Genomic DNA, 20562 nt, shown 5'->3' with positions numbered 1-20562 from the left:
GCTAGAAATATGGTGGCACAATATTTAGTACTTTCAATATTTTATTATCTTCTATATTATATACAATTTTACAATTTTAATTTAATTTTAAATACATGATAATTACAATTTTTCACACATAAAGTTTTAATTTAAGATATCTAGGATCGTGCATCTTTTCGGAAAGCATTTTATAAGATATTTTCAATAAGCGAGATATATTCGATGGTAATGGGAGCTTTCTCTTCTCGATACGCGTTTCTTGTTGCTCCATATGATCCTGTAAGAGCTTGGACATAAGGAGCAACATGTATTTGCGATCGGTTAGTCGTACGATATGAGTTCCCATCACTTTTTCTAATCGGGATTTTACCGGTGGATAATTTATTCTAGAAATAACAAATGAATAAATAATATTTAAAAAATAATGAAAAAATTATATAAATCACAAATACACGAGTAGTAACAAATAGAGATTACAGGTCCAAAATTTATAATTGCATTTTAGTATAAATCTGTTACAAGTAGTTTGACAATATCATTCAATATTTTGTTTCTAATACTTTTTTAGACGTAGATACGAAAGATTAGAATTAATAATATCTATATTATAAATTTATAGTAATATAAATTCTATAAAAGAACAAAATGATTTTTAATTGAATGACAAGAAATTAATATAAGCGGTAGAAATTATAACTTACGCATATCTTACGTGTTCTGTTTCCCACCATTGCAAAGGAGCGTCATAAGGATCTATAGCAGAGATAAATGCTATTTCTACATCTTCAAATACCTTTCTAGGTTTTTTCGGGGCTTCCACTTTTCTCTTATCGAGTTCGATCTTTTTATCAGCTTTACTAATAATTTTATTCTTATATTTCTGCTTTTCTTCATGGTTAGCTTTTTTCTGATATCTAGTTCGCCTTTTTTCTACTGTTGCAGTTTGCATACTAAAATATCTGTTTCTATCTTCGTTTTCTTTATATAAAGCTATCGATTTAATTTAATCATTATATGTTATGTTTTCTAATTGATATAAAACACAGTTCGTTACATTGACATCAATATGGTTAGACTAAAATTTTGAAAATGAATATAGAAAATTTAAGAAAAAACAAACGCATTCAAAAAAAAATATCTCGGACTATGAATTTAATTAGAAATTTTGTTCTTTCAAATAATAAAAAAGAAATTTATATAAATAATAATAATAATAATAATAATAGTACTTTATTGTATATTAGACTTTATGTCTATTACAAGGAGGTTCTTTGGCATAGCAGATTGATTTATTTAGTATATATTTTCTTATCTTATGGATAGTTGTTCTAACCATTATAACATACATTAGAGGCTAATGTAGTATGCATAATAATAATATAATATATATGTATCCATGAGATAAACTATAATACTTATATATTATAATATAATATGAAAATATTTCATTTTACTTGTGATATTGTTCAGTATTTATTTTTTAATGCTGGTATTATGAGATCATTGTTATACTATTTGACTTGCATATTCTAATTTTTCTACTAATATGTAGCATTTCAAGTGTTTTATTTTCTCATTTTTATGTCTGAACTGATTATCCTCATGCCAGCTTTACAGCTGCTTGGATGTACATACTGCACTAGTTTTCATGTTTCTTGTATATCACTCAACACAATCATGACTTAAGGAAGTCATCCATTTCTCTTTCTCCCTAAGGCATTACTTGTATCGTTGATGATTGCATTGTATTTGACGTAATTGAGTATCGTACACACGTTATCAAGATAATTTCTCTTTATTAACCTACCTTTGTGTTAACTTGACCTAGTTCCTTACGTTTAAGGTAAGAAATTTCCAATTTTTGCATGTTCTAGAGCTGGTGATTTAAAAAATATGTACAAAATAACTATACACATTTAAAAACAAATGCTTTTATGATAATAATCAATTTATATATTTCCTATTTACGATCTTCAAAAGATTTAAAAGTTCCAAAAATTTTTAAAATAATATTTTAATTTAATATGTCTCAGATATCGAGGCATAATGCTCATTATAATCTCTTCTAGAGTTAGTACATGTTTCATATATTTTGTTTCCATCTCCATTTATTTCTTGAAGCTGTATTATAATTTATTGTATATATATATCTATTAGTACATTTTTGTTGCTTATTTAATATTATAGTATTTCTATTAATCGACGTAACAAATTGAAATACTTTACATCAATTTTTTAGAGACAAATGTATGATTAAACTTGAACAATTCCCGCGCTTACAACGTTAATCGCTTCACTATTAAACTATTAACTGCTATCAGATAGTAAATCTGCTATTAAGCAGCTTTTCTTCCATATAAACAACATGAAATTATTTTTAAATTTCATACAAAATATGTTGTTACTCTTTGTTTAAAAAATCATATTCAACATTCAAGATTTTTAAAATTATGACAATTATAAATAAAAATATTATATTGCACGCATATAAGATCGATCATATATAAATAATACTTACATACATGAAATTTCTAAACAATATTTGTATTTCTATTGTAGAAAATACGTATAACACATATTGTATACAACTATAATTAACCTGAAAGATGTTTATTTTGCGTAGTTAAGGATATTACTATGGTCGTACGTCATATTACTCGTACTTATAATTGTAAGACATAGTCGGTATATGTGACTGTGTTGTAAGGTACGTAAAAATATCTTTAGAAACATGGCGAATATCGCAAAGTTTGTGGGACTAGACAGAGCTTGTAATTATTGGCGTGCAATAAAAGCAAATGGTGGTATTTTAAATTCTTTGTTCACATTATACAGGTTAGCATAACACAATTGTTATATATAATATTTTCTTAAATAATATTTATATATGTCAATACTTTTTGTAATTATCTATAGAATTGAAAATTTCTTTTGTAGTAGTAAACCTAATCTTTTAAATATTTATGATTGTGAGATTATAGATATTTATTTTCTGTCTTAAGTTCAATATAAACATATAAAAATAATTTAACATCACAAATAACATTATGTGATATTACATTATAGAGTGGATGAATTAAAAGCTGGTACTTTAGTAGGTGTGGATAAATATGGCAACAAATACTATGAAAATAATTCACACTTTGTTGGTAAGTTCAAAAAATGAAAATTCTTTTCTTATTTGTTTATAGTATGAATGTGTAAAATATTTCAAAAGATATTGTACTATTATATACTGAGATAGACAAATACATATTATATACTTACTATATTTTTAAAGAAACACAGCTTTTTCAATATAATTAAGTATAATTTAAGAACATTATGTTTATAAACAAAAGTTGACCATTATACTAAACAATGAAGTTATCTGTAATTAAAAAGTTTCTGTTATGCTCATTACAACAGGTTCTAATAGATGGGTAATATATTCTGAAGAAGTTAATATGGATTATGATGGTTCTCAAGTCCCAGCAGAATGGTTTGGATGGTTACATTATAAAACCGATTTAATCCCTACTAAGGATCCTAATCGACCAAAATATTCGTGGATGGCAGATCACAAACCAAATTTAAGTGGTACCAACGAAGCTTACATACCTTATACTACTACAAAGCCAAAAATTATACCATGGAAACCACCGCAGTAATATATTTCCAGTGTAATTTGTCATGTAGATTTGCATAGAGTAATTATAATAAAGATAATATGTAATTAAATGTAAATAAATATAATGAAACTTAATATTTATATTTATTTAATATATTATTAATTACTATCAATAATTGAGTTATTGTAGCTTGAAAATATTGTATCTGACTATAAAGTCTTCAAAAATTCTGCCGTCTGTTCTTGAAAAATATGTATTGTCAGAATTTAATGTTAAATGAAATATTGTATTATTTATCGGCATTACATGTGCCCTTTCGGGTCTTGAGGGACTTTTGGTATTATATCCTTATATCTGCTTTTATGGGTAGTATGACATAACATAGAACATATAACCTTAAGACCTAATTATAACTTAACATAACCTATATGTTTACATATAAATATAAATATTCGTCTTGAAATCTAAATCCTATTTGGTCTCACTTGCCACTTATTGCTATGTCTATTTTTGGCATTATACTGACACAGTACTTTGCTTTTCTTTATAGTTAAATATTGTGTGATTATATTTTATAAATTTTAGTTTAGTTTTTTTACTTTGATTACTATTATATTTTATTATATATGTTCTATATATACATATATTTTATTATATTACATAATAATTATTTAATAAATATAATTATCTGAAAATTATCATTTGAATTTGAATTATATTTTTATAATTACTATCATATTTTACTATTTTAAAATATTACTATAAAATAATATTACTGTTACGAATATACACAAATAATTTAGTTATATTTTTACTTGGAAATAATTTTCTAAGTATATATATGTGTATATATTATGTGTATATATAAGTGTATATATGTGTATATATGTGTATATATAAGTATATATACACGCACATTATAAATAGTCCATTATTAGCGAATTAGCAAATTATCTTAATCATTAGATTTCTCAGAAGAAAAAAGAATAAGATCTAAAGGTACAATCTCGCTTATCCGAACAAGTCGGAAAACAATGCAGTTCAGATAACCGAGCAGTCCTTATAGTAAAGATTGACTAATTATTCCATTAAGCTTTTCTTATTAACTCGAATAGTAGAATTTAAGTATTAGGATTTTAAATTGCTTCTTCTTTGACATGCAGATAGTTTCTAAGTACAAAATATAGATTGTATATATTAACATATCTATTATCAAACTACGTGTTTGTGCGTGTATAATTGAAATAATGTTCGACTATACTTCGGATAATAAAAGCTCAACGTTAACTTGTTCATATAAATGAGGAGCTAATAAGTGAGACTCTACTGTATGTAAAATTCTTGTTCATTTTTTTCGTATATATACATACTTTACATATTAACATTTAAGTACATTTATAAAAATTAAGAACATTTCTTGATAATACTAAATTAATTTATGAGAAATGATTGTTTTAATTACTGTGACTTTTTGGTAGAGAATATAATTAAAAAATAAGGAAGTTAGTACTCGAGATATGTTTATTGATATTTCTATTACGAATTTTAAAGAAAAGAAAAAGTCCTAAAAGAATAGCCATCCTTGTTACTTGTTACTACTGTCATATTGATTAGTCTTGATTACTAAGAGTAGGGAGACAGTACAAAATGTATAGACGGAAAAGTTTCGGTCGTAAGTTAAGAATTAAAGATAGCCTCAGAAAGTTTGCGTTACTTATTTGAGTAGGGATTTATCTCCCTTGAACTTCGCAAGTACTAAATATACAAATGTGTATACAATTCAACTGATTAAAAAGGTTGTTCTGGCAAATGAAGATCGGAATTTAGGGGTGAGCTACATATCATATATTAATAAAATATGTCATATATATATTTTTTTTTATTTATATCTTCCCTCTTATAGACGTGTATGTCTGTTTATTAGAGGAATATTCTTGTTCTTTAAATGAGCAAGTTTATTGTTATTTAAACGAATAATTTATTAATTATTACGTCCTAAAAAATTGTTCATTAAAATTAAATACATACATTTTAAGTTTAGCAAATCTTTTATTTAATTGCTTTTCAAGAAAATAAAGTGGAACTATTTATTAATATGCACTATAATATTTGAGAAACTGTTAATCCCCCACAATTTATGATTTAATAAAATTCAATAATTTATGATCCTTCTTAATATAGCGAAAAGCATTTCTTTCCATATTGGATCCTGATAAAAATGTTCGATTTTCCCTATTATTTTATTTATATAACATAAATAAAAGAAAAATTGCAATTTTTTCATAACTGGTTAATTTCAAAGTACGACAAATTATGTAACTACAAACTAGATGAAATTAAATTTATATTTATGAAACTATTTCTATAATTATAACAATAATAAATTGTATATATTTTGCTGAAACATGAATTGATTATATATCTCAAGTGAGTGGGTAAAAGAATAAATTTAATACCTTTTCTGCATTGCTGTCTTTTGCTTACGACTCTAATAGTATACAGTACATTAGCTGAGATTTTAATAATATGTATATCCAAAATCTAACATGTGATCTTACGTTGCATTCTAGATATTATATGTGCTTCTCTGTAAAACTAATAATTCTAATTTATACTCTTTTGCTCGCGCACCAGAGGATATCTATATGTATAATATATAACTAAACATTTAACAAAATACACATTGTAGGCATTAAATTAATATGGTAAATCATCAAAAAGCGATATCACAAGCAAAACATTTCGCTTCCATAAAAAAGAAATTGTTAGTAAATGAAGCGATGGTCCACGTAAAAAATGAAAATTACCATAAGGCCATATACCTTTACAATAAAGTAAGTTTTTTAATTTCACGTATTTGAACACATTAAAATATTATCATTTATAAATGAATAATTAATTATGAGAATTGATGTATCGAAGTGTAGTGAAGAAGTAAATAATCAGCTCAAGAGTTGTTAAATTATTTGCAATAGTCTAAATTATATAGTAATTTCTAACCCCTGTAACTTTTTAATCCTTTTGCTTCGCTAATAACCCATGTATGCGATTGGTTCAATTGTATATAAGAAAACAAGAAAGATGCTAAAATATTAAATTTAAAGTTAAGTTTAAGGAATTGAAATGTATTATAATTTATCTTTGTATAATTGGAAATTTTGATAAGTACTAAATAAATACATACTCAAAATCATATTTTCTCTGTAGGAATAAATTATTTTTCTTTTACATATGCGTATAACATAAAATATGTTGAAACGGTATATTTTAAGTAATATTACTACATTTTCTATTAACAACTGACAATTATGTATTAATTGTCAGCTTATTGTTTGAATTATTTCTTTAAAGTTATTAATATAATGTACTATTAAAAAATATACACATATGAGCTATTAACAGATATAATAATGTGATCGAATGAATATTATCATTGATTTTCTCCAACTTCATTAGGACAATAACTACCGATCTATCTTTTTACTAATTTAATTTTAACAAGAATATTTATAGAAATATATAATATTTATTGTATATTTGTATTGTTATTAATAATAGAGAAAACAACTCATTTTATAAAAAAAGATACCTTACCGTATCACTTACGATTACCACGCTCTTATTATACCGTTAAAAAGAGAATATCACATTATTCTTAGACCTATGTATATAGAGAGTATTCGAAAATGATTTATCGTAAGTGACATAGCATTATTCTACACCTCTGGCTCAGTGAAGATTTGCAAAAAAAGTAGCCGCCAAATTGACATAAATCACGAATTTCAGGATCAAGGTCAGTTCGATGACTATTTTTTTTTGCAAACCTTCACCAAACCAGAAATATAGAATAATGATACTCATGACAAATCATTTTTAACACCCTGTACATATATATATATTTATTTATTTATATATTTGTATAGCAAGGAAATATGTACAATACCAGAACAATTTGTTCCGCAACAGTTTGCCCTTTAAATTTTACTATATATTATTACATCGAAACAAATACACATCGATTTTTTTACTAGCAGATATTTATAGTTAAAGAACTATTACAAAATTATACAAGTAGTAGAAAATATAATAATAAACATGTTTAATGTTAATAAAAAAATAGTGACGATTAAGTTTACATTAAATAAGAATTATAAAATAATTCGATTATTAAGAATATGAAAGAATATGAAAGAAAGAAATTTTTAATTGATACAAAGATTAGTAACATATGATTTACAAAATGCGTAGCAAATCAATAAAATTTAGAATTTACTAACTATAATTGCTAACATGAACTTATTAAATTATTTCAAATAATATTGGTCAAGACTTTATCAATGAATCCATAGAAATCGTTTAAAAAGGTTTTCAGTTTTTCTCGTATTAGTTTCTTGTATCTTATTAATTTGGTTATAAAACATACATATATTATTTTATCTTTTATAATGTAATACGAAATTCTAGCATAGTAAAAAATTTTGACGTAATTACAACATGAATGAGTCTTTATTCTAAGCGGAAAAGCCGGAAGTAAAAAATGCTTCTCTAAAATAACTCAGAACTTGATACTGTACAATTATGAATTTTAAAGATTAATTTCTACCGACGAAATTTGAATAATATATAATAATAAAATTTGAATGTCACAGGATAAAATAAATACTTCCTGACAACACAAACTAAAGTAACTTGAAATTCCTTTGCACACGTACGATCAGTGATTTTTACATACCGAATTTGCCCGCATTGTTGACTGTTTCTAAGGAAACAAGGCATCTAACCAAGGTGTCGATAACCACACGTCTATTCCACACGCAAATCACACAAAGTAGTACATACTTACCTTGCATTCTAAGCTATTTTCGTGAATGAAACGCGCTTAGTGAATTCGTTCTGTCGGTTTCCATTTACTATTTGCAAAAAAGGGATCGAAAATCGTCACAGTGATATTTTTAAATATTTTTTTAACATAAAATATTTTTTACACAAAAACAAATATAAATTACATAAAGAAAAAAAGTATCAAAAAGCGATTTTTCTTTCTTCTCGTATTTGTTATTATAATCTTTCTTTTATTTCCAACATTATTTCATCTTTAAAAAAGAGGGAAATTAATCCAAGATCAAACGTAACAAAAATAACCAACGATGGGTGAAGTACTTGTATCAGAAACTACGGATACCCAAGACGATATTGATTCGAAGATTATGGATATACTGAATCCAACGATACATCACCATGATCTATTACAAAGCTACGTGCGAGTAGCCGCAGAAAGCGTTTCAAATTTGAAACAGTTCGAAGAATCGGAAGATTTCGATAAGGTTCCATCTTTGGGAACCTGTCCCGACAAAGAGTTCATCGATAATGACGATAAAGAAAGCCACATTAATGATGATAAAAAAGATAGGAAAAGTAATAAAAAGCAACGGGAGAGTAAATCCAATAAACTGTCAGTCGAATCAGAAGTGAACATTCAAAAGAAAAAGAAATGACGCCGCCTAAATAATGGTACTCGCCACCAGGAAGAAGTATACACTGATAAGGATCGCGCTGCCGCGGTAAATATGGGAACCAAAGATATTAAACAATCGTTAAAAATAAAGCAGAAACAGGATCGTAATTTACAATTGCCAGAAGACACTGGGCCCAGAACTATGTTGGCTTTAGGATTACGTGAAATGCGAATTGGCGATGTTAAAGTCGCAATGAATTGTATCAACAAGGTTCTTTTTAATTCTCTTTTTAATCGGATATATGTATGTATGTAATTATAAGGGTGGTTGGTAACTGATGGTACAAGCGGAAAGGGGGTGATTCTACGCGAAAAAAGAAGTCGAAAATATAGAATAAAAATTTTTCGTTTGAGGCTTTGTTTTCGAGAAAATCGACTTTGAATTTTCGCTCGGTACGCGTGCGGTGCGATAACGGATCTCACAGTAGATCGTTGTCTCGATGGAAAAATTAAAAAAAAAATTTTTTTACATTTTTTTATTCTATATTTTCGACTTCTTTTTCCGCGTAGAATCACCCCCTTTCCGCTTGTACCACCAGTTACCAACCACCCTGTATTTTCATTTTTTGATGTTTTGCTATCCCCCCCCCACCCATTATCCACTTGCAAAGGAATTTCAAGTTGTATAAAATTTAATCATCTAAAATGTTTAATATTTATTATATGTAAATATTTCTCTTATGATATATTTTGTGTATTTACATTCTATAAAAATTGCATTAAACATAAACATTACACTGATTCATAACGTCTGTTTAAAGTCGTGTAATTGATTTCGAAAGGAATTTTGTTTTAATAATATTATTGTATGAGTTTAACCGATCTCTGAAAAAATAAATAAAAATTTGTTTTCTATAATAGAATTAAGAAAGAAATTAGGACACAGTAAAATATTATATTATTTTCTGTATTATTATCTTTATTTATTATATTTATTTTATATCTCGCATTTGTTTAAAGATATATATGTAGATATTTAGTACAAAAAGCACTAAAAATTAAAAAAATAGCATTTAAGAAAAAGTTAAGAATCTAATCAAGGGTCAAACAAAAATCGATCAAGAAGCTCATATTAATATTATAACATCGTACTTTTATCAATTATTCTTGTTATTAAACATTCACATAAACATACCTACTAGTCAATTTACTAAAGAATATGTATGTAGCATTTATGTGCAAAATTATTAATAAAAATGTAAATTTCATTGTTTACAAATACATTTACTTATCACAACATTGTGAAACATTAAACATACATTGACAATGCATAATAAATTGATATATTCATTTAATTAACACTTTTACTGTAACATACATTTCATTTAATAAGTTGAATGAAATTAACTAATAGTAGATAAAACTGTTTGCATTATAACAGAAATAGCGAATTATTAGTAATTGTCTTTATCAATTAACGTTTAAAAGATACAAAATATATCATTGTTCCATTATAGTGCAATTCTCTAATATCTTCATCTTATTAGATATTATACAAAGTAATAGAAGATAATTAATAAAGTATACATATATACATACTATTCTTCATTAAAAATTATTACACACGAAATATTTATATATATCTGTTAACTGTTTGTTTTTCACACTATATTTTGAGCACAATGTAATTACATCATATAATTAATATTATTCTTCTCTGCCAGGCATTAGATCTTGAGCCAAATGATAACAATGCATTAATAGCACGAAGTAAATGTCATCTTTTATTAGGAGAGCCCCAGAAAGCACTGCAAGATGCTGAGAATGCATTACGATATAAAATGAAAAATGTCAGCGTGGCTAACGCAATATACTGTAAAGCAGAAGCTTTATACTGCATTGGTGATTTTGAAATGAGTCTTGTATATTATTACCGTGGCATGAGAATACGTCCAGAATACGGACAGTTCCGCCTCGGTGTTCAAAAAGCGAAAAATGCGATACAAAATATACTACGTAAAAATTGAATGTTTCTATCATAAAAACGTAATTATACAGAATACTTGAAATAACATCTTTTTAAATCGACGATTTTTATAAGTTTAGCGGTTAATCAACCATGATAGAAACTGTTAAATATGTTTACAAATATGTACAATAAAACATTTATATATACTTAAAATATAACGTAAAAATGTAGAAAAAATTGTATACATACATACATGCATATTATATACATATTCATTTATTTATTTATTTATTTATTTATACTGAATATAAGTAATATTATTCTTTTAAAATGAATGTTTCATATATAAACTAGTGATAGTGAGATATATTATACAGTATATAAATCAATTTAATTATAAATAAATTAATTTTTCTTTCCTTGATAATAATTAAATAAACATATTTAATGTCATCAACGTATTTAATATTTTTCGTAATTTTATAATTTCATTAAATAGGTAGTACATTTATTACATTAATATTACCTGATATTACCATTACAGTAAGAAGGAATAATTGCGTCACTTGTATGTAGGTTAGATAGTCTCTTTAATTGCATATACACACATGCATATAATAAAGCACAACAAAATATTACGGCGACGGGACTATTTATTATATCCCCTTTCTCGGTTTGAATGCTAACATAAAAGCATATTGAAATTTGTTTATAAAACACGTAAAAACGAAGTATTTTATAATGGCAGAAACTGTTTTAAGTTCCGGTGAAAAAACTTTCATTCTCCATGGAATAGATGTAAGTTAATATAAGAATCTACGTATATATATATATATATATATATATATATATATATATATATACACATATTTATTTTTATAATAAAAGTTATTTTGTCATATTTTTACGATTCTATAATCATAAGGCAGACTTTAGAAATGATGGTAGACGACGATGCGAATATCGATCAATGGAAATTGAAACTAAATTAATGCCACAAACACATGGATCAGCAAGATTACGCATAGGAAATACGGATATACTTGTTGGCATTAAAATAGAACTTGATGTACCTCACGCTGACAGACCAAATGAAGGAAAATTAGAATTTTTTGTTGATTGGTATGTAATGCTTCTCATAGTGGTTATTGAATATTTGATGTCCTTTACTAATGTCCAAGTAATTATTTTATAAAGTGAAATCCCTTATATTTCTAATATGAAAATTAAATAGATAATTTTATAGTAGTTAAAAAGATAAATATGTGCTAATTATTTCATATTGCGTATTATGTATCAGTTCTGCTACTGCAACTCCAGCATTTGAAGGAAAAGGTGGTGATGATTTAGCAACTGAAATAAGTAACATTTTAACAGCTGCTTATCAAACGCGTAATGCTTTTGATTTAAGAACATTATGTATTTTACCTCATAAGAAATGTTGGAAAATATATGTTGATATTTTGGTAAATAGTGTTTATACATTTAAATAAATATTATAAGAACAATAATTTAAATATTTTATACATACATAATGTATATACATAGATTCTTCAGTGTGGTGGCAATCTTTTTGATGCAGTAGGAATTACAGTTAAGGCTGCATTAAATAGTACAGAAATACCAAAAATTACAGCTGCGACTCTGGATGGTGGAGAACCAGATATTGAATTATCAGATGATGCTTATGACTGCATACAATTAGATACCAGCAATTATCCAATTATTGTTACACTGTGCAAAGTATGTTTCTATCAATTTATATTATATATTTCATAATTTTTATATTATGAATATTAAAAAAAAGAATTTCATATTGAACTTGAAATATGAAAACTATCAAATGTTTGTATATATATACGTGCATATTTTAGACTATTATTTAAATTTTTCTAGATTGGTGATAATTATATCGTGGATCCAACCTCGGAAGAAGAAGTATGTAGTGCAAGTAGTATTGTCATGTCTGTATTACCAAATGGTAAAGTTTCATCAGTGATTAAGTTGGGTTATGGGAGCATTCAGTCTAATACTTTTATCAAAATGTTGCAAGTAATTATATTGTTATTTATTGTAAATAAATTAATCCTATACACATATATGTGTAAGGTTTAATAGGGTGCGTAGTACAACAATAAGAAATAATAAGAACAGTAAGAAATTATTTAACGTGCAAAAGCGAATAAAAAATATAGAATAAAATTTTCTCATTTAAACCATTGTTTTCAAGAAAATGAAATTTGAAAAATCGTTAATTCGTTAAGTACATATAAATTTATACTAGACTAATACTAAGTACATTAGTAATTAACTACAAATGTACTAGACTATTTCTTGTCTATATATATCCAAACTCGAAAAAATTTTCTCGAAAAAGTTGTATACAATGTTGATGTCATCTAGTTGTACCATGCATTCTGCCACATCTTGAATATGTATATATCAAAAGTAACAAAAGTATGTTTTCAGATGGGTAAAAATATAGGATTACAATTAAATAAAAGTCTTATGAAAGCACTGAAAAAAGAAAGTCAACTAGGACAACGAAGACAAATATTAGGATTTCTTAGATAAATATTCGTAATAAATATAAGTATACCTTTAATCCTAAATATAATTTAATTTTACGCATAAATGTATTGAATTGTTTGTCATTCTTATATCTCATGTCTTTTAAATAGCTTTTTCTTTTTTATATGTATTTTCAATCTATTAAATCTGTACAAGTGGACAATTTGTAAGTGAAATAAACGAGACATTTTATTTAAAGAAAGAACAATAAATAAAAAATTATAATAAAGAAACATAAAACATACAATATATCTTGAATCATTATTTTATTATGTTTAGATACTACTTAATAGTAATTACAATAATTCTTATATGGGAGAATTCTCAAAACCATATGTAGCAAAAGTTTTTGGCTTCTCGAGACCTTTGTAATCTTTAGTTCCTGGAATTCTTGCTTCACGTGTTGGTCTCACCATCCAACCAGATTGTCGTGTCCAATTCTATGAAAATAAATATTTTGGTATGATACTTAATATCAAGATGTTCCATTTGCGATATACTGAAAAATTATTTCTTACGCCTGTGTTATATTTGTAGTAATACCGTACGCCATAAAGTATAACAAGACCCATCAAACATTTTGCTGTGACATAACGTACAATCATTGCACCCCTATTACCCTATAATTAAATATAATATCAAACAAAAATAGTATCAACTAATGAAATTACTTTTGATATATGATCTAGCTAAAAGTTTTATTCTTTTACCATAAGAGGAGTTAATAATCTTTCAAATGCATTTAAAGGTATTCTATAGAATCTTCGAAGTGGATTATAATAATGCTTATAATATTCCTTTGTTTTTAATGGCTCTTCTGGTGCAAGAATGTGGCTTTTAAGATACCGAGCTCTCCATGCACGTTCTTCTTCCGTCATACCAATCAAACGTTCTCTTTCACTCACTAAACGGCCACCAACACTCATTGGTTTTACACCGCCACTAACTGAAGATGCCATTGTAAACAAATTAACTGAAACTATAAAATTGTAATGATATAATAGCCAAATAATTGTAAAATATTGAGAATGCATTTATCAGTAATATTAATTACATAAAATACAAAATATGAAGAAAAGCAAAACCTGATATTTATATAAAATTTGTGTCTTTACGTAATAAAGTAAGTACGTAATACTAATTTAACTTATATAAAAATTAAAGCATACAGTAGATTACATACATTTATAATATAACTATTATAATACAAACTATACAAAATACACAAAATAATCAATTGTACTTACGTAATTGTTGATATATATTAAAGACAATACTTATATCCTATAAAAGTTAATCGCAAATTACGTCATACAATATACGATTGAATATAACCTTTAATTTCTTTAACAAGCATGCGCATTATAGTACAGCAATGACAGTCAGTATGATACGCATGTGCAGTTTACCAAGAAAGAACTCGAAGAAACGTAAACCTGATTTTAAATAAAGTTTTCATCAGTGATAGAACTTGAGATATTTAGTTGGTATACAGTTTTACGACCAAACAGTTAATAATCTACATTTTCAATATTCAAATTTTAAAAGGAAAAAACAGTTAGTATGTTTATAACGTTTATCTCAAAGTTTGGTATTTACCAATAACATTTGCAGCGCAGATTCGAATTCTTTTAATGTATTTTACTTTGACATATTTTTTTCATCATTCATGATATTTTACATTACATAAATATCCTCTTGCTTGTACTAATGCCTTAAATTTAAGTTTGACGTGAATAGATATATTATAATGATATTCCATTTAATTAATTTTTTTATAAATTAATTGATGTAATTAAATATGTGTTTACAATATACATAAAAAATATAATGCCTTTTATGAACTGAAATTTCTGATTACCATCTTTTATGTTTACAAACTACATAGAAGAAAATTATTTTATAAAATTCTTAATTTTTACAATTTTATTTTTTATTTATATTTAATATTTTACAATGTATTAGGACATTACAAAATAGGTTATAAACAAATAAACTTTATTAATCATAAAATTTCCATGGGTAAATAAAAATTAGAGTGATAATTAATAAAATCTAGAAGTTATGTATATATATGTCGGATGAGCACAAAGATTAAGGTTGTGGGCGTCAAATAAATTGTTACAGTTCTGACAATCACGGCGATTAGGCACTTGCGACACTAGTGACAATGTCCTCAGGTTCGATAACGAATCCGCGGTCAACGGGATGATAGATGAAATATACAGTTTTCTATTATCTTTGACATTTGTTAATTATTATCTAATTGTACTGCTTCTTTATTATTTTGATATTACTGATTGTTACTTTTGTAAAATAAAATTCATGATCATATTAACTTCTAATACATAGATCGAATATATGATCTTTATAATATTGTAATTCTCTTATACTTTCTTTTACATCAGGCAATGCTCTATGAACATGATTTTTTTTAAAAGTAGGTACATTTGTATTCCATCTCCTGAAATTAAAATAATTATGTACTATTATTTCATTAGATATATAAAATATAATGTAAAAACAAGTATTCCTAACACTTACTTAATTAATTCTTTAATAGTAGAAGTATCAATAATTCTATAATGTAAATAATTATTAACTAATGGCATATATTTATACAAAAACATGCGATCCATGTAAACTGAACTTCCTGCTAGTGGGCATGTTGCTTCTTCTTCAATATATGTTTTTAAATACTTTAGTACAATTTGTTCAGCATTTTCTACTGTAGTTTTACTTAAACGGGACTCATTGATTAATCCTGTCTAGAAATATAAAATATATACGTATAAAGGTTTGTATATCATTATTGAATCTAGCTACCTCTGTTACAAATTCATTTAGAATGTTTACTTTTTGATGAGTTGCCAGGCACCAGTCATTCATATTATTTAATATTTCATCTGGCTGATGTATAATAATGTTTAGATCCTTGCTTACAACTTTTAAATCTTTATTAGTGATTAAGCATGCTATTTCCAAGATTTGAGATGTATTTACATCAAGGCCACTCATCTGAAATATGTGTAACATAATATAGAAAAATGTACTCTATAGTGTAAAATTATTTAATGGTATTAACATACTTCCATATCTAACCAAATAATGTAATCATTCAAATTACTTTTTCCCATATTTGTATTCATGAGTAGCACAGGTGATTTAGCTGTTCAAAGAAATTTTTCATTAGTTTTAGAATATATGGAAAAAATTATACTTTTTTTGCAATAATAATAGCGAATTTGTTTTTATTTACATTGATTATTACATTATTTATTGTATTATATTTTTGAGGTATTTATCCCAAATTTAATAAATTGTTCATAGTAAAGTTTGTAACAAATAAACTATATTGAGGATGATACAAAGTATACAAAGTTCAAATTACCAGTATGGAAATAACGAGGAACAGTTATTCGAAGACAATTTTTTGACCATTTCAAACAATATGCAAAAATCATCTTCATTTATAATAAATTTTAATCTATTTCAATTTCATATATCGTATCATGCGTTTTAATAGACGAAATTTATAAAATGTATAAATTCCAAACTACGAGGAAGAGATCACAGAAAGCACACGCAAGTGTATAAAATTCAACTATATAGAGATATTAGTAATGGTAGATATAACAAAATTCACTATCGAAAGATAACTACAAATTAGTATAATAAAGTGAAATTCAGTTCCTATTTTGTTATTAATCGTATATAACAGAGTATTACTTATTATTTGCTTATTACTTTTTTCAATTTTTCTATTAGAAATATAAGAAAAAATGTTTATAAATTCATAATATAAAAAGATTTTGATATAAAATATTTGGACGTTTTGTAAAGAAATTATAAAAAATATAATCAAGTTATTAAAAGAACAAGTTCAAATTTCACATAAGTATATGTAATTTCTTAAAATATAGTCTACTAAATAATATATAAAATTTACAGTAAAAAATCCAAACTTTCTCAATTCTATGTTAGTAAAACCAGGATTATTAGGCTGATTTAAATTTATCTTCTTATTAGAAAATCTTATGTTAGTAAGACCTGATAAAATAGAATCAAATTGACCTATAGAAACCATTAAACAGAAAAGCAGAGAATACACAGCAGTGGTGGCGGCAATGACGGAATTGTGAAAAAACTATCTTTAAGATTTCATAAAAAAAAAAAGACTCCTTTGGAGTTATTGGATGACCATAATTTTATTCAATAATTATTTGTTAAAGAAATCGTAGTTTTTGAGAAGAATACTATGGAAGCAGAACCTTTAGAACTTGAAGATGGTGAAGTTATAGATGATGAGGTGAAATATTGTAAAAGTTTATATTTGACAGGAGTCTAACCTATTATAACCATAAAGACATTGCGTTCTAATGTTAAAATTCATAGTTGAATTAAAATTATTTCAATTGAAATATATTATTTGAATAATATAAATTTTCTAGACTTTGCAATTGTGATACTATATTTCTTAAAAGCATTTTTTTAAATATTAAATGTAAAAGTTATTTTTATGACGATGAAGTATTTTTATAATATATTTTTATCTAGGCAAGCGATATCGAAACATATAATGTCCTAAAAAGACCTCATGCAGTTCCAAATAAAGAAGAAAATGTAAAAATGGGCTATAGCGACGAGTCTGATGATTCTGCAGATACTGAAAGTGATTCTGATTCAGATTCTGGACATATTAAAAGTAAAAGACCGAAATTAAAACTGAAACGATCTAGAAATATGACAAAAAATTGGTCAGACAAAAATGATAAATATAAAATATGGTGTCCTCAGTTACAAGAAGAATCTTTAACAGAAAATCTAGTATTATGTGGTGTAACTAAAAAACAAAATCAGGATCGTAGTGTTGAGAGTTATAACATTCCACACCATTATTCTTTTAATGGGACTTGGAATATGGAGCACCGCAATAATAATAGCTCAGAAGATGAAAAGGATGGGGAAAGAAGGCTAACAAATAAAAGGACAAATTCTGATAGAACTAATGTTAAATTGAGATTAGGAAAGAAACGTAATTCGATGGACATAGATAATCAGAAAGGAGCTGCTAGAAAAATAGCAGATTTAAGTACAACAGTTGAATCAACTGATTCAGATGTGGCTACTGACATAACATCAAAACTTAGCGAGAAAAAGGATCTTCTTATAAGTAAGAAATTTGTTATTACCTTAAATTAATGTATGTATATAGTTATTTAAACTTGTACACTTTGTAGGGAGGATTGTAGATATAATTGGTAAAGAAAAAGCCATTGATTTCTTTCAAAAAACTAAAAAGATTGAAGAAGGGGGTGGTATGTTAATAATGAATGGATCTAGAAGAAGAACTGCAGGAGGTGTATATTTGTGGTTAGTAAAAAATGATGAACACATCCCACGAGAAAAAATAAGTGAGATCTTTTATTATGATAAAAAAGAACATGCTGAACAAAGGAAAGCTGATGCCGTTGCAAGAAGACAGAAAGCACAAGAATTAATAAAGTGTTTAGAAAGTAAGTTATTTGTTATATGATAAGAAGAATTCTTTCTTAATAAAGCTATTTTTAATGTTTATTATAGATGGTTCAGAAAAAGATCTTCCTGCCTTGCTAACAAAAGCAGAACTTTCCACAAGAGAAATAGCAGAAGAAGCAAGATTAAGACGTGGAGAAGGTATGGATAGAATGCCAGTCGATTCTGATCGGACAATGACTAATCCGCCACCTAGTCCTGTAACAGATGATCCAGATCATTCAGAGCATCCACTTGTACAAAGGCATGTTCAAAGTTATGGAGATGATTTCCTTGATATTGGAATAGACATAGACAGTATGGAAGTACTTTAAAATATTATAATTTCTTTGTAACAAATGTATTGCGCAAATAATTTGTACAAAATTGAGAAAAGTTCTAATCTTTACAAAACATCTATATACATAGATTATGTGAATATAGTTCATGTAATTTGTACGTTTGCCTACAGTATACACAGATAAAATTTGTGGGCATGATCAAATAATCATGATCAGTCCAAATCTATTGCAACGACGTTCCACATTGTGATAAAATAATTTATCAAATGTACATATTATGGTAATATACTTTGTTATTTTCTCAAACTTTGAAAAACAAAAAATATTTGTATACTCTTTTTTTATGTTTCATTTAACACATTTCTATTTATTATTAAGATAGATGTAAAAAAATGTAAGAGACGTAACAAAAATGAAGTTTCATAAAAATTACAGTAACATAATATGTAAATATTTGTGTTACACCATTTTTATGAAATTTTCATTGTTGAAGATTGTTTTTTGTACATAAAAGTCACTATGGAAATAAATATTAGATTATTTGTACTTTGTATAATGTATTGAACAACTTATCTCATGTACAAAATTTTACTTTAAATATTATGTGCATAATAGTTTGTTTCTTTGCTTATCAATGTTCTACAATATATAAATTTGAGAGATTTAATTAAAATACCTTGATATTGGTTAAATTCTTTTCAATGTAGCAACATGATTATATATTTCAAATAAATAGCTATTTAATTATTTTATTATTAAGATAAATTCACTGTTATATTACAAAAATAAAGTAAAATAAGACTGAACTATATGAAAGTTTTATGTAATTGGATGTTTAAAATTCTAATTTTGTATTAAATGCATTGGTTATATGGTCATATAACTTTAAATGTGTTAACTACTTTTTGCTTTATCAATTTTATAGATCAGTACCATAATTTAATATATTTGTTTCACATATCATTGCTCTAGTTTTTAACCGTTCTATCTCCAGTAGTTTAGTAAACTGAGAGAACTAAGTCCAAATTTTATAAGGATTAATATTGTGTATCATTAGGACTAAAAGAACTGAATATTTGTTGCCTTCTAAGTAGAATTTTCATAATACTATCGCAAATTCGTATTCTTTATACCAATGACACATATGTGGATTGATTA

At 25.9% G+C, this 20562-nt stretch overlaps 8 protein-coding genes across 13 annotated transcripts; 5 read left to right on the top strand and 3 right to left on the bottom strand.

Annotated features, from left to right (window-relative positions):
• Positions 1 to 8: 8 nt before the first annotated feature.
• LOC117210872 lies at positions 9 to 1121 on the bottom strand. Its single transcript, XM_033454276.1, has 2 exons — positions 684 to 1121; positions 9 to 368 (listed from the first exon to the last, which is right to left on the bottom strand). The coding sequence occupies exons 1-2, from the start codon at positions 929 to 931 to the stop codon at positions 113 to 115; spliced, it is 504 nt and encodes a 167-aa protein (XP_033310167.1). The 5' UTR covers positions 932 to 1121; the 3' UTR covers positions 9 to 112.
• Positions 930 to 17690, bottom strand: LOC117210870 (oligoribonuclease-like). Of its 2 annotated transcripts, XM_033454271.1 has the most exons (8): positions 17126 to 17201; positions 16980 to 17094; positions 16678 to 16757; positions 16445 to 16606; positions 16133 to 16356; positions 15805 to 16052; positions 4964 to 4970; positions 930 to 941 (listed from the first exon to the last, which is right to left on the bottom strand). In XM_033454271.1, exons 2-6 carry the CDS (start codon positions 17056 to 17058, stop codon positions 15923 to 15925), a joined length of 675 nt encoding a protein of 224 aa, XP_033310162.1. In that variant the 5' UTR covers positions 17059 to 17094; positions 17126 to 17201; the 3' UTR covers positions 930 to 941; positions 4964 to 4970; positions 15805 to 15922. The 2 variants fall into 2 exon arrangements, with proteins under 2 accessions (XP_033310162.1, XP_033310163.1); XM_033454272.1 differs by lacking the exons at positions 16980 to 17094; positions 17126 to 17201 and adding an exon at positions 17663 to 17690.
• Positions 2403 to 3823, top strand: LOC117210876 (NADH dehydrogenase [ubiquinone] 1 alpha subcomplex subunit 12). The gene is made up of 3 exons (XM_033454289.1): positions 2403 to 2817; positions 3049 to 3131; positions 3391 to 3823. The coding sequence occupies exons 1-3, from the start codon at positions 2714 to 2716 to the stop codon at positions 3630 to 3632; spliced, it is 429 nt and encodes a 142-aa protein (XP_033310180.1). The 5' UTR covers positions 2403 to 2713; the 3' UTR covers positions 3633 to 3823.
• On the top strand, positions 5151 to 11658 carry LOC117210874 (tetratricopeptide repeat protein 25). 3 transcript variants are annotated; one of them, XM_033454280.1, is made up of 3 exons: positions 5151 to 5422; positions 6283 to 6427; positions 10773 to 11213. In XM_033454280.1, exons 2-3 carry the CDS (start codon positions 6296 to 6298, stop codon positions 11073 to 11075), a joined length of 435 nt encoding a protein of 144 aa, XP_033310171.1. In that variant the 5' UTR covers positions 5151 to 5422; positions 6283 to 6295; the 3' UTR covers positions 11076 to 11213. The 3 variants fall into 3 exon arrangements, with proteins under 3 accessions (XP_033310171.1, XP_033310170.1, XP_033310169.1); XM_033454279.1 differs by lacking the exons at positions 5151 to 5422; positions 6283 to 6427 and adding exons at positions 9124 to 9319; positions 11594 to 11658 and having other exon boundaries at positions 10773 to 11094; XM_033454278.1 differs by lacking the exons at positions 5151 to 5422; positions 6283 to 6427 and adding an exon at positions 9124 to 9319 and having other exon boundaries at positions 10773 to 11215.
• LOC117210877 lies at positions 8622 to 9123 on the top strand. Its single transcript, XM_033454290.1, has one exon. It carries the CDS (start codon positions 8741 to 8743, stop codon positions 9086 to 9088), a length of 348 nt encoding a protein of 115 aa, XP_033310181.1. The 5' UTR covers positions 8622 to 8740; the 3' UTR covers positions 9089 to 9123.
• Positions 11635 to 13652, top strand: LOC117210868 (exosome complex component RRP42). 3 transcript variants are annotated; one of them, XM_033454268.1, is made up of 6 exons: positions 11635 to 11815; positions 11943 to 12139; positions 12318 to 12483; positions 12566 to 12760; positions 12914 to 13069; positions 13487 to 13652. In XM_033454268.1, the coding sequence occupies exons 1-6, from the start codon at positions 11759 to 11761 to the stop codon at positions 13589 to 13591; spliced, it is 876 nt and encodes a 291-aa protein (XP_033310159.1). In that variant the 5' UTR covers positions 11635 to 11758; the 3' UTR covers positions 13592 to 13652. The 3 variants fall into 3 exon arrangements, with proteins under 3 accessions (XP_033310159.1, XP_033310160.1, XP_033310161.1); XM_033454269.1 differs by having other exon boundaries at positions 13476 to 13646; XM_033454270.1 differs by having other exon boundaries at positions 11682 to 11815; positions 11947 to 12139.
• LOC117210873 lies at positions 13831 to 14949 on the bottom strand. Its single transcript, XM_033454277.1, has 4 exons — positions 14836 to 14949; positions 14299 to 14567; positions 14107 to 14208; positions 13831 to 14028 (listed from the first exon to the last, which is right to left on the bottom strand). The coding sequence occupies exons 2-4, from the start codon at positions 14545 to 14547 to the stop codon at positions 13897 to 13899; spliced, it is 483 nt and encodes a 160-aa protein (XP_033310168.1). The 5' UTR covers positions 14548 to 14567; positions 14836 to 14949; the 3' UTR covers positions 13831 to 13896.
• LOC117210866 (phosphorylated adapter RNA export protein) lies at positions 17686 to 19742 on the top strand. The gene is given in 5 exon segments (XM_033454266.1): positions 17686 to 17821; positions 17824 to 17897; positions 18146 to 18761; positions 18829 to 19104; positions 19172 to 19742. Coding segments are annotated over 5 exon segments (1269 nt in total). The 5' UTR covers positions 17686 to 17784; the 3' UTR covers positions 19438 to 19742.
• Positions 19743 to 20562: the final 820 nt, after the last annotated feature.

This window comes from Bombus bifarius, unplaced genomic scaffold (genome assembly GCF_011952205.1).
Source record: "Bombus bifarius isolate JDL3187 unplaced genomic scaffold, Bbif_JDL3187 scf7180000008213, whole genome shotgun sequence".
Lineage (NCBI taxonomy): Eukaryota > Metazoa > Arthropoda > Insecta > Hymenoptera > Apidae > Bombus > Bombus bifarius.
This window is presented reverse-complemented; position numbering and strand designations above follow the sequence as displayed.